The sequence below is a fragment of the Protomyctophum parallelum genome (genome assembly GCF_964188405.1).
Source record: "Protomyctophum parallelum genome assembly, chromosome: 2".
Taxonomy (NCBI): Eukaryota; Metazoa; Chordata; class Actinopteri; order Myctophiformes; family Myctophidae; genus Protomyctophum; species Protomyctophum parallelum.
This window is the reverse complement of record NC_139699.1, coordinates 56,864,081-56,877,883: the sequence shown is the minus strand read 5'-3', so window position 1 is coordinate 56,877,883 and position 13,803 is coordinate 56,864,081. Positions and strand designations below refer to the sequence as shown.

The 13,803-nt window shown below is 41.8% G+C and overlaps 1 protein-coding gene across 1 annotated transcript in view; it reads right to left on the bottom strand.

Annotated features, from left to right (window-relative positions):
* Window positions 1-10,687: 10,687 nt before the first annotated feature.
* Window positions 10,688-13,803, bottom strand: part of LOC310854691 (neuronal acetylcholine receptor subunit alpha-3-like) — a gene marked incomplete at both ends in the record, with an annotated part of 21,126 nt that continues 18,010 nt past the window's right edge. The window contains 4 exons of the mRNA XM_083759366.1: window positions 10,688-10,775; window positions 12,358-12,606; window positions 13,059-13,240; window positions 13,324-13,521. Coding sequence (XP_083615492.1) covers window positions 10,688-10,775; window positions 12,358-12,606; window positions 13,059-13,240; window positions 13,324-13,521 — 717 coding nt within the window. The remainder of the gene's footprint in view (window positions 10,776-12,357; window positions 12,607-13,058; window positions 13,241-13,323; window positions 13,522-13,803) is intronic.

Sequence of the window (13,803 nt, the reverse complement as noted above, 5' to 3'; positions counted from 1 at the left end):
GTGCATGCGCTGTAAATCCATACCACAATCATTGGAATTCTGCACGATCCATTCAGTTGCCCTCTTTTATACAGTAATAGTAATGTTATATTCGCCTTTTATAATGACAATCATGCATGATGATGAATTGAAGTCATACAGCATTGGTCACAGCAACGGAGACATGCAATGGTCACACACATGACGTCACGGGCGGCACACATAAAGCCTGGCGTTGGAGGGACTAGCACCCATCAAAAACCACACCCATGTGAAGTGAGCGGTGCCTTTTATCATGATGATAACATGCAGATGATGTATAGACCCCAGCCTGATCTCACAGAAATACGTAAATATGTACGGAATTGCAATTCCGTACATGTATACACGACTAGAAAACCCAAAGAAGGTACATATAATAAATAATAATAATAAACTTTATTTATATAGCACCTTTCATACATAAATGTAGCTCAAAGTGCTTTACAGAGCAGAAAAAATAATAAAAACAAAAGCAAAACAAAACAGCATTAAAACAGGCATGCAGTTAAAACAATAGGACAATAACGCAGTGTCAAATCAGGAGAAGGCAGTGGTACAAAGAAGAAGAACAGATAAAGCAGGGCAACGACATTAAAAAACAAGCAGTAATACAATACAGTGAGGACGTGAATAACAAAAAATAAAAGATCACTTAAAAGCAATGTTGTAGAGGTGGGTCTTGAGCTGAGCTTTAAAAATGTCTACAGAGGCTGCCTGACGAAGGTACAGTGGGAGCTTGTTCCATGCCGACGGCCCGTAGAAGCAAAAAGCTGCTTCCCCGTATTTTTTTGTTGCCATTTTTTTAGGCAAAGCGAGCAGGCCAGCAATGGAAGACCTTAGGGGCCGGTTTGGGACATATTTAGGCAGGCAGTCATGTAGGTAGGAAGGTGCGAGACCATTGAGAGCTTTATAGACAAGTAAAATAATTTTAAAATCAATCCTAAAAACAACAGGAAGCCAGTGCAGTGATGCCAAAACTGGAGTAATATGTTCTCTCATCTTAGTTCTAGTTAAAACTCTAGCTGCTGCATTTTGGACAAGTTGAAGTCTGTCAGTTGTTTTCTTAGGCAGTCCTGAAAAGAGCGCATTGCAGTAGTCAAGCCGAGAAAAAACAAAGGCGTGGATTAGCGTTTTTGCATCGTCCAAGGACAAATAGGCTCTGATTCGTGCAATATTTCTAAGGTGAAAAAAGGCAATCATGTCATTACTATGTCACTACTACTGTTTTGACCACGACGGAGGCGTGGCTTTCACTATACGGAAGTGATATTTCACTGTGGCTGCTGGGTGAGTTCGGGTTTGACATTATTGAGGTTTAATGTTTGTTTTAAAAGCGCCATTAACAATACAATGTTATGTTTGTTTTGTCACTGTAATATATTGGCGCCCCTCACTTCATACGGGTGTGATTTTGAGGGGTGCTCAATATACAGGTTTCATGTTTGTTTTTAGTTCAATGTTTGTTTTAAAAATGGGAGGGAAAATGTAAGTCATCTTGTCCCTAACACAAACATTAAATGCCATTATATATAACTTGCAAGTTGGAAATGCATGCCAAACCCAGATATTATATCTGTGTCCCTTTTATGCCCATATATGGAGTTCTTTGGTAACCGTAACCGTGCAGACTAATAGCCTAATGCTATACACACATAGGCATGTGTTGGAGCGGTTAGCGAATCGAGCCAATCACAGTGCAATATGACAGAACTGTGACATCACTGTTCTTATAAGAGAGGGTATATGTTCAAGCATTCATTGCATTTAGCAGAGTATTGTTGCAGAGCAGTATACTAAGAGACTAAGATACAAGTTTTCTAATCACAACTCAAATTCGGCAAACATGCAGATTTTTGTCAAGACCCTCACCGGTAAGACCATCACCCTGGACGTTGAGCCAAGTGACAACATTGAGAATGTCAAGGCCAAGATCCAAGATAAGGAAGGCATCCCCCCTGACCAGCAGAGACTGATCTTTGCGGGCAAGCAACTGGAAGATGGCCGCACCCTTTCTGACTACAACATCCAGAAAGAATCCACCCTCCATCTTGTGCTGCGTTTGAGGGGCGGGCAGTAAATTATTCTATAATAATCTTCCCAAAACTCACACCACATGAGACCTGACAGGACGTGGGTCGTGTACAAGCTACGACCTCTGCACGTCAAGCCCAACCAATAAATGTATGTGGTAGTTTTATCCCAAATGGGAAAAATCCGTCCCCCCCGTCCCCCCACCACCCTAGGGGAGGGGGATGGGGGGGTCTAACCACAAAAACGTGGGGTTATGGTTAGGGTTTGGGGTCGGACTACAGAGAGGTTGTTCCAGTGACTCAATGTACATACAAAACTGCGTTTTGGCACAGTTATTATTATTATGAATTACCTGGCTGTGATTCCTCCTCCTCCCCATTTGTCTCAAAACGTAAAAGTTTAACCACATTATCAGCAGCGCCTCGAACAGGTCAAAACTCACTGACCATCTGATCTGTAAGTTAGCCTATCCTATATAAAATGTACAACACCTGGGAAGTTTTCAGGAGAGGATGTTTTAACATCAACATGTAGTTAAACCCATGCAACTCGAGAAGAAAGAAAAACCTGCAGCGCCTTACCTGGTGTTGACAGTTGTGCTTAATAGCGGCGTCAATCTCCTCCTTTCCCCAAATCCCCCAAAATAATAATATAATTCCCAAAGTGGGGTCCGGGGACCCCCAGAGGTACAACTACATGATAGTTTGTGGCATGTTATGTGGACGCTCTCAGTTTGTTAAATTAACATTGATTATCAATTGGAGTCCCACTCCCACCGCTAGAAATGGCATTACAATAGGATCCGTCCGAGCTGTATAAATCTTCTCTTATGGGGGTCCTTCTCTTCTCTTCAAATGGGGGGGGGGGGGGGGGGGGGGTCCGCAGGCTAATACGTGTCCATGTGGGGGTCCTTGACATGAAAAGGATAAAGTAAATCCATTCATCTACTGATAGCCAATACACGACTTATCAAAAGTGGTGCGTGACACCAAAAGTGCTGACCTATTGAATCCTGTTCCTGTATTATTAGAATCATTACAGAGTGCAAAGCACATTGGGTCACTGATTGCGGTGTAACAACTCCCAACTTCCGAAAACAGTAGAACGGGCCAAACCATTTTGGGATTTAACACTAGGAAGTCTGAGCAGCCGTTCTGACCGAATTTGAGATTTCAATGTTTATTTTCTCAGCCCATGGAGTCCAGAGAAAGTTCCCCTTGCATGACTTTGTCTAAATATTCGATTGAAATCATCTCTGTTTTTTTCCCCATTTGAAACGTTTTGTAAATATGATTTTAGGCATATATCTCTTACTCAGTCTAACTGTAATCGGCACAATCGACCGCCGTCACCCTTTCTCCCCCTTTTGTTTGCGCTGCTTGATAATGGTGACGTTAATGGTGATTCCCCGACATTTCCTTTTCACTTGATATCGTTTCGTAGAGAGCGCCTTATATGGCGCCTTATATACCAAATGAAAGCCCCAATTCCATAGTTTACATGGTATTTTGAATTTTTTTAAATGAGCAAAAAATTAGCGAGTTATGATCTAAAGAAAAGGGGTGGAGAAAAAAAAAGAACACACAAACAGACAGCTGGAGACGGCATTGTTGTTGTTGTTCAAGCCTGCATTCCATGTCCAACGAATTAAATCATATACGTTTGGCTGGTTAATTAACTTGGAATTTGTTTATTATTTTGATAAGATTATAGGAATATGAATACAATGATTATTATCATTGTTATTATTATTATTATTATTATTGAATGCTCGGTTAGACTCGACCCGACATTTACTTTCCATGAAGCGAGAACGCTTGCCGATGCGCGATACAAAATAAAAAGTGTGTGAAATAATTCCAACCAGATAGACCTCCCGAACCGCTAAATGTTTTGTCAGTCAAAATAACAGTTCTTTCTGCAAGCGACGTGGAACGTATGTAGGCCTGCTGCTGTGGATTAATTTGTTTCACAGCACAGCCTATTCTGGCATATAGGCTAAATATCGCCAGCTCTTTGTCAGTCAAAATAGTTCAGCCTGTCCGTCCTTCTTTATCTGTAAACTTTTCTGCAAGCGACCAGATCCGTGGAACTTTCCTTTTTCTCTCTCTCTCTCCCTCTCAGGGAAGCATGCAAATGTTCATGAATTCAATAACTGCACGATGTTATAAACAGCAGCTGAGCTGGGGTTTCTCCTCAACATGCAGTGGCATTTCACGTGTGGAGTTTATTTTTTGTATCACCAGGCTGCAGGCTTTCTATTTAGTGTGCAAGGCTTACATCCGGTAAGCCACTGTATGCGCTGATTTCCATACACAACACATACACGATCCGTATCCTCTCCTCACCGGATGTTGAATTCACAGTGCTAACGGCCGTATTCTGAACGATGTTTTTTATTAATTAAACTGATATAACAACATAACGTGGCTAATAATTGTTTATTTGGAATGTACTTTGGCTGGTAATTTAGGTAAATATAACGCGACTCACTTGTATAAGTAATTTACCGCGGACAGGCCGCATTTAATGCAATACATTGGCTTTAGTAATGTTGTTAGCTTATAATATTAGCAACTGTAAGCTAACGGCTGGAGGACTACGGACAATCCGGTCAATAACATCATTACACTTAAACATTAATACAATTATGTCATGTTTACATGCCTAGTCAAGCAGTCTGTACATCGCGTGGGGTCACATATATTAATTACATCGATAACACACAAGAAAAGACAAGTGATCTTGCTCTTTTGGAAGGAAAAAAAACACAACAGAAGGCAGCAACGCGACACTCTTCCATGGCTATGTTGCAATATAGCACTAACGGGCAACGGCAAAATATATCTTTTTCACATGTATTATTAGTTTTATACATTTTAGGAGTGAAAACATGTGTTTAGAAACATATATGATTTAATTTGTTGGAAATGGGATGCAGGCTTGAACAATGTCTTCTCCAGCTGGAGAGGGACGAGTGGGGGAGAGAGTGGCCAATCAAATCGCACCAAAAACACGGTCCCCCTGACCGTTCAGCCGACTGAGTAGTAGTGAAAAATTTTCAGCCTTCCTAGTGTTAAACAGGGGTGGATCAAATATATGCTTCAAAATATATCGCGTTTATGAACGCAGGATTTCAAAAGTATTACTCCTAAGATAACTTTGGAGCCAGGGGGGATACAGGGGGGGACCCCCCCAGCCAGGGGGGACCCCTAACTCATCTGGGGGGGACCATTGTGACGCTGGCAGGGGATTCGTCCCCCGCGTCCCTGCGGTTATTGCGCCCCTGGTTTCACACACACACACACACACACACACACACACACACACACACACACACACACACACACACACACACCGTCGTCTTCTCTGTCTGCATTTCTCATCATTGACCGGTTGACTGAAACATAAACAATGTAATAACAAATATGCATTCTCATCATTGACCTGTTTCAGCATAGCCTACTGCAATACTGCATGATTGATAAAATGACAGTAGCCCCATGCAGGGGGTGGAAATTGGCACCCCCTAGTGTTGACATTTAATCTCAAATTCAGTTATTGTATGCTTATTGTCTCCACCAGGCCGAAGGCATGTGGAGAGAGTATGTTTTGCACGTCCGTGTGTGTGTGTGTGTCCGTCCATCCGTGTATCCGTCCGTCCGTCTGTGGACAGCTAATCTCCAGCACTGTTGGCTTGATCGCAGCCATACTCTGCACACACACACTCAGTTTCAAACAAAATGCCGCAAATCATAATTGTGTGATTTCAGTGAAATTTTGCACGCACATTCCCACTAGGCAGAGGAAGAAAGGCCACTTGAATATTTTCAACTCCGTCTCATGGTGGCGCTATAACTGGCTGATTAGTGTTTTTACGTTTAACTGCACGGATCTGCGTACAACTTTGTATGCACACTCCCTATAGAGGCCAAGGAAATACGTTTGCTTGGAATTTTTCACATCTGCTCTTTATAGCGCCACCATGGATTCATTCAATAGCCACTTTCACCATGGCGTCCCTATTCTGGGAATACCATTATAGGCCAAACAGAACTTTTCTTTTTTGTATTCCAAAATGGTGAAACTAGTGGTTCTACACGATCATCTATTTTTAGGTGGTAACATTTTTGCCACCTCCTACGTGAAATGACACATACACACGCCTACAGACTTTTTCTCAACCTGTGAACAGACATTCAGATAATCAAATAAATAACTTACCAGTCGTTGCATGAATTTGGACACCCTGTTAAAAGAGAGTGAACATAATCATGTTAACCATGTTTGTTTTGTCCTTTATTGGTCTGTTTTTGGAATGAGCTAAATCTACGCTATAATTAGAAAAACCTTCAATTTAATAATTTGGATACAATTTAGTTTAATGCATTAGCCTTGGACAGCACCATCAACAATTTGTTGTAGTGTCACTCAGCTAAAACAGCTCTAACCTGTCCAACTTGTAGCCTAAGCCTATATCATGTACAGAAACACTGAATATATTGTAGACATGTTTCCAACTTTCCATAATAACCCCAGTGACTAATGATGTTACCTGTGTTTTGGCCTATGGCCAATTTTGGTAAGTTATGCCTACAGTACCTTTAACCGGGAGAAAATAAATGCAGTCAATTCTGTTAAATTGTTCAATAAGTTGAAAACCCAAGTTATAAGCTACTGCCAGTTATCCATAGTACTTACACAAGAGAACAAGGACAATGACTTCCATTGTAATGATATGTCCAACCCAGTACTGTAGGTATGAAATGTCTTAATAAATTGCTTCTGACAAATGTAGATAGATCTAAATAAGTGACAACGTCGACTGTGGTGCTGCTGTGTTAGTCATCGCATGAAATGCAATTTGAAGAGCTGACTGAATTATTGTTCCATGGCCTAAACAAAGTTACAGGGAAACTATCACAATTTGTAACATCATCTCTATATAATTTGTTTTAGAGCCCCATTCGCAGCCATACAATATGCCTTCTTCTGTGTGACTCTGAAATATAGGGATGGGACTACTGTAGTATTAACAGTTGTACTATTAACCACGGTTTAAATCATCACAATTCATGAACCATAGAAGCTCAACATACTTGTGTGTGTGTGTGTGTGTGTGTGTGTGTGTGTGTGTGTGCACCTGTGCACCTGTGCAGGGACGTCTATTTCCCCCAAATAAATATACCTTTTCTTAATTTGTATTTATTACTTTGTCTATTATTTGCTACTGTATTTTTGACTACAGAATTATTAGTGTTTTGAAAGGCAGTAACTATATAAAAAAAATATTATTATTTTAGCTTGTTTTTGTTTTTATTCTCTGCATGCAAAGCACAGTTTTCTCTGTGAGAAAAATTAAATGTACTTACTTACTTACTTTAAGTTACTTACTTACTACCTACTTACTTACTTACTTCTTAATAATTGTGTAACCATGATTATTTTGTTCACTATAATCCTACCATTAAAATCCATAATCGTCCAAACCCTACTCTGAAATGCTGCTAAAGTCGTGTAATGTCAATGGAATAAAATAAAATGTGAGAATGTGAAAACTACAACCGTAGACTTCCAATCCTCAAAGGCCATGATATTATATATTGTTTATGTTTACAGTAAAATAGCTTAGGCTTATCTTCGGAAAAGATTATCTAGCCTACTCTCTTAAAGGAAAAACAAAGAGAAATTTAAAAAGATATGGGGTCCCCTTGTTCACTACTACTACTAGAGAACAGATTTGGACTTCGGATTCCACTGGATCGGTCAAGTGAATCTAAGGATTGCAGAGCCTGTATTATGTAGGCTACAAGGAACTGGATGGGGGCCCGGCATGTCTTGCCATGTGGATTTTGTGAATTGTGATGGATTATAATGGACACTGAAATGACCGTTTGACATTTCTACAATCCTCACGTTTACTTGGTTGGTTTGTAGGCTATATAATGTCCATTTGGCTTCAATTAACATTGAGGATTTGACTGTGTATACGTGTTCTGGTCTGGTCATCCCTGGTATGAGTTCTGCGTGGGCTTTAATTAAATTAATTAGCCTTGCGGCTATCTTATCTCATCTGATGTGACGGGAAGCTACTATAGTGCTATCTGTCTGTGTGTGTGTGTGTGTGTGTGTCTGCCAGCATTCACTTAAAGTGAAAAGTACACACAACTAAACATGACAACACATTAAGGTGTTAAGTTAATTAACGTCAGGGTTGTTGCTAATGACATTTTTACTACCTGGCTCCTGTAGGGGCCGAGCTGGGCCGCGAGAGGGTCTGTGAGTGAGTCTGTGAGTTTTTAATCTTATAATGGAAGTGAATAGCAGTTTGGATCAGGCTGAAACTTTGCCCAAATATAGAGTGATACATCGTAGATAAGTCATAGCCTCACAGACCCATGGTTACATGAACCTGGGATCCAGAAGGGAGCCATGCCATTATTTTATTTGTGAGTGAAGACAATGTGGCTGTTTACATTAACACAGTGGTTCTCAAAGTGAGGTCTGGGTACTCCCAGGGGTCCTTGAAGGGGTTTCAGGGGGTCCCAGAAAAAAAGAGTCAACATAGCCTCAAAATCAGTTTAACCACTTTAACCCTATTTTATACTTCTGCAAGCTTTGCAACACGCTTTAAACAAAATGTGATTTACTACTACTATAATCTACTCTTCTGGGGGTTGCTGGCACAAAGTCATTTCAGATGGGGGTCTATGGACAAATACATATATATACATTTTGGGAGTTCTTCATATGCAAGTGTTTGAGAATAAAACAAGAATGTATTTGTGAGTAGGCTACAGACAGTTTGGTTGTTTACTTTGACAGATTTCCCCAAAGGTACCTGTTAAATTGCAAGGTAAACTCTCAGCAACTCTGATCCATGACAGACAGACATATATGATTGATTTTGATGATTGATATTGTCTTTATTTAAGTGTCATGCTTCCAAGGAAGCCCAGCCCATATGGACTTACAGGACACTTTTACTTTCATTTTACATTAACAATGAACCGACATGAAAGTTCACAAACAAAGGATTTTACAATGTAGATAGATTGGTGTGTAGAGAGTAAAACCAATGGTATGAAATGGGGAATAGGGAGAATATATACATTCTCTTTGTGGTTTGTATACTCTGTCTGCACTGACAACAGACACTGCAGTGTGAGCTTTGCATCTTTATTCTGAGCTATTTGAAGCTCAGGAAGATACTGCACTCGGCCATCAATGACTGATGAGCAGCCATCAAGGTGAGATAAAACGAGTGCCTGCATGTCTCTAAGAAGTTGGGCCTGGACACTGGTTCAGTGATTAGTTGGTTCAGTGAATAGTTCAGTGATTAGTCTGTTCAGTGATTCTCAACCTTTTTAATTTCAAGGACCCCCAGTTTGCTATGCATTTTGGTCATGGACCTAGCCTGACACTGAGCCAGAATTTTCATTTAGTTTCACTTCGCCAGGAGAACATATCTTTTAATAGGCGTGGCTAGCGATTCAGGGGCTGGAGCCAGGCTGTCATGGACCTCAAATTCATAATCCATATACCATTTGTTTTACTCTCTACACACCATTATATCTACACTGTAAAATCCTCAGTGTTAACTCATTAAAACCGGGAAAGCATCGGTGTCATTTTAGATTTCTGTTTTTAGATTACCTTCCCTTGTGTAGCTGGTGTGGTTTCACCTGAGGTGGTTTTACTGTAACTGCTAAGATGCCAATTATGTTTCTACAAGTTCACAGAGAAGATTGTGTGCACATCTCTTGCCTGTATTTAGGCTATAGGTGCTGGATGTCGAGGCATCAAAGCAAACGTCCGCACACTTGTTTCTAGAGCTCCAAGAGACTCACTTTATTAAAGGCAAAGAAATCAACATTTCTACCCACTAGGTCTTCATCAGGCAATGAAGACTGATTTGCCTGATGAAGACCTAGACTCCTAGAGCCCCCCCCCCCCCCCTGCCAAAAAAAGGGGGAAAAATTAAATAAATAAAAATATATGAAAAAATATTCACCTACTTCTTCACACCGGTAAACCTGTTATGTGACGATAAAAATTATTCTAATTCTGCTATCTGACATAATGATCCAATTTTGTGAGCAAAAAGTAAAGGTCAAGGTCAGTACTTTTACTTCTACTCCACTACATCTCAGAGGCAAATATTGTGCTTTTACTCCACTACGTTTCTTTGAAAACTTTAGTTACTATAGTTACTTTGTATATTTTGAACATTTTCAATAGATTTTTATACATGAATTATAAAATGTTCTGCATAATGAGTACTTTTTGATGCCAATACTTTTGTACTTTTAGTACATTTTAATTCCGGACTTTTACTTGTAACGGAGTATTCTGCAGTGTTGATTGATACTTTAACTTAAGTAAAACAGTTGAGTACTTTTTCCACCATGGCCAGTAGTGGTACATGTAGTGAGATGGGCAGGATATTGTTCTTTTTTTAAATGATTGGCCTGGAGGCCGCCTGCACTGGGGAGACGAAGACCAGAGACCGCTCTAATGAGGTCCTTCATCACCGCCCCTTCTGTAGTGATCGTTATCCAATAAGCTGAGGCGAGCTCCCACAGCCAACGAGGAAGTATTAACGTGTAATACACTGACCCCACAGCGGCTTTCTTTAATCATGTCTACGGTATATCCTCCCGCTGCTTTGCTGCTGCTGCTGCATGGTGCCCATGTTACCCCTCTTCAATAACGGTGAAACACTGAGGAAGTAGGAATTCATATAGATCACCGTTTTCTCTGGTCAGGGCCTAGGAGACCGCCACCAGGGGTCCAAATGGACTGTCTCTTACCCTTAAAGGAGAATTCCATACTAAAAGGCTTTCTTACCTTTCTTTGTAGTCGTTACGTCCCCACCAAAGAGGTCCAGGTATTACTTTGTGCAAAAGCTCCTTATTGGCTATTTCCCCTACCATAAGCCCTAAATTAATTGCATTGAATTGAATGGGAATTGAATGGGGCTATGGGGTGTTGTGCTAATTCGCTTATTTCCATCGCTCAAAATTATTATTTGTTTGTATATATCCTCTCTTCATAATGTAAATAATATCCCAAGCGGCACACTTTACTACTTATTTTGATGGAAATAAGCAAATTAGCACAACACCCCATAGCCCCATTCAATTCCCATTCAATTCATTGAGGGCTTATGGTAGGGGAAATAGCCAAAAAGGAGTTTTTGCACAAAAGAAACACCTGGACCTCTTTGGTGGGGACGTAACAACTAGGCCTACAAAGAAAGGTAAGAAAGATAAAAAAGCATTCTAGCATGGAATTCTCCTTTAAAGGAGAGTTCCGGACATCTCATTTTAATTTTGAGGGGCGCTAGCCCCTCCTATGTCCAGCTTTGAGGGTGCGTGTAAACACAAACATTGTCCTAACAAACATTAAATATTGATAATGGCCAGTTTTACCAGGGATTTGACCTGGTCTTAATTCGGACCTTCTTAAGGGGGGCGTGTTTGTTTACCACAGCAAGAAAATTATCAAGAAAGAAATTAAAAGCAAAATCAGTACTGGACTTCAGGCGTGTCCATGGGCAATACAGTACAGTACAGTACAGTACAGTACAGTACAGTACAGTACAGTACAGTACAGTACAGTACAGTACAGTACAGCACACACACACACACACACACACACACACACACACACACACACACACACACACACACACACACACACACACACGTGTGGTATCACAAAGTGGCCACATGGTGTCACCCTTTAAACACTATGGAGTATTGCTTGCATGGCATCTGTAAAGTATAGTCCACCACAGATGCAACTATAGTACAAGTTACAACTTGAATTGTTAAATGTGTTTTAATTAACTTATGTGTTTTTAATTTATTTTACTTTATTGAATCATCAGAATTTAACATAAGTACATTATGTATAGTTCCAAAGAAATACTGTCATGGATGCAGACAGTGTGAGTTGAACCCAAATGCAAAGTCACAACAAACAAGGGCTGATCTCAAAGTATTTAATGAAGAAAGAGTCAAATCTCACACAGGAGTTGCAGGCAGGAATCAGGAAGATAGTCTAAACAGGCGCAGGTATGCACAAGCAGGTGACATCCACGACAACAAACTTATGAACTGACAATGAGTGTTTGCACTGAGTCCAGTTTTATATAGGGAGCAGGTTGATAGGCGAAGTGTTCACAGGTTGGCTGACGAGGGAGTTGGACACAGGTGTGTAAATAGGACTGCAGTGTGGTGGAATTGAATGTGGGAGTGGCCATGGTGGGGACATAGCATGGTCTGTGGACAGACAGACCTTGACAGGACCCCCCTCTCAAGGGACGGATTCCACACGTCCCACAACCTTAACGAGGAACAAGCAGGGTGGGTGGAGAGGGCCTGGAGGAGGGCTGGGGAGGTGATCTCAGGTGGGCGGCCTGAATGATGGACCAGGGCTGAGCAGGTGTCGTCTGGGGGACGGCCAGGATGCTGGGATGAGACCACGTTTGGTGGCCGGCCTGGAGGCTGAGACGAGGCGTTGAAACCATTTCTCTCCCATAATGACCTGGAGAGGGTCATCCACGCATTCTTCTCATCTAGTTTGGATTATTGAAACTCACTCTATTGTCGGCATTGACCAATCATTGCAGCTGCCCCCAGGCTCTGGAATACCTTGCCTCTTCACATCAGAGCATGCCCAGTCCATAATTACCTTTAAATCTCTGCTTAAAACATATTTATTCTCCTTGGCCTTTAGTGTCACTTGAGGTAGCCCTGCTCCCCTCATTTGTGCAAATGTCTGCTTTGTTTGTGCTTTTTGGATTGCCTGCTAAAATCTGTCTACATTGTATGCTTCTATTTAAAAGTTTTTATTTAGTTTGTTTATATTGCATTGTTTGCTCTCTTGTTTTCTTTGAACCTGTACAGCACTTTGGTTGACCTGGTCATGATAAATGTGCTATATAAATAAAGTTGAGTTGAGTTGAGTCGTCTGGAGGGCGGCCCGGAGGCCGAGACGAGGGGGTGTTGTCTGGAGGCCGGCCGGGACGAGGCAGAACAGGCGGCGTCTGGAGGACGGCCGGGGCGATGGCAAGAGGCAGAGCTCGCAACTTCAGGGGGACGGCCTGGAGGAGGTCGGGACGTGGTAGAACAAGTGCCGCCTGTTGGATGGCCTGGCCGAGACGGGCCAGCGGGTGGAGCTGCAGGAGAAGGGGCTGCAGGAGGCAAAGCTGCTAGCTGGGTGTCAGCAGGCTGAAAACTAGCAGGCTGAGTGATTGCAGACCAAAGGGAAGGCTTGGAAGCGGGCCGAGACAGGGACTGCACCACTGGAGACCTGGGAGCAGATACAGGTGGTCACTGGGTTGGAGCTGAACTGGAGATGGCTCGCCGGGTGGCCTTGGTGGCTTGGCGATGCAGGGAGACTTTGCCCCGTTTGTTGGCACTGCGTGGACCTCCCAGAGCCAGCCGGGTGGTTGTTTGACTTGAACAGGGTCAGAATAAACAGGAAGCTTCACATGGCTGCGAAAATCTGAAAACCTGCAAGTCCACATACTCAGTCTTCTGCTGGTCTGGGGGGTTGCAGACTCATCACTTCAAGCCATATAGAGTGAGGGGCTGGCTGGGAAGCATGAAGCAAGCTGTTCTCAAAGTCATTAAGCCTCCTAAAACCCAAGAAAGCCTATTCCATATTGGCTTCTGCATGGCTTGATTCCATTGGGGTCCTTTGTACGCAATTAATCAAACATTGAATTCTATTCAATTC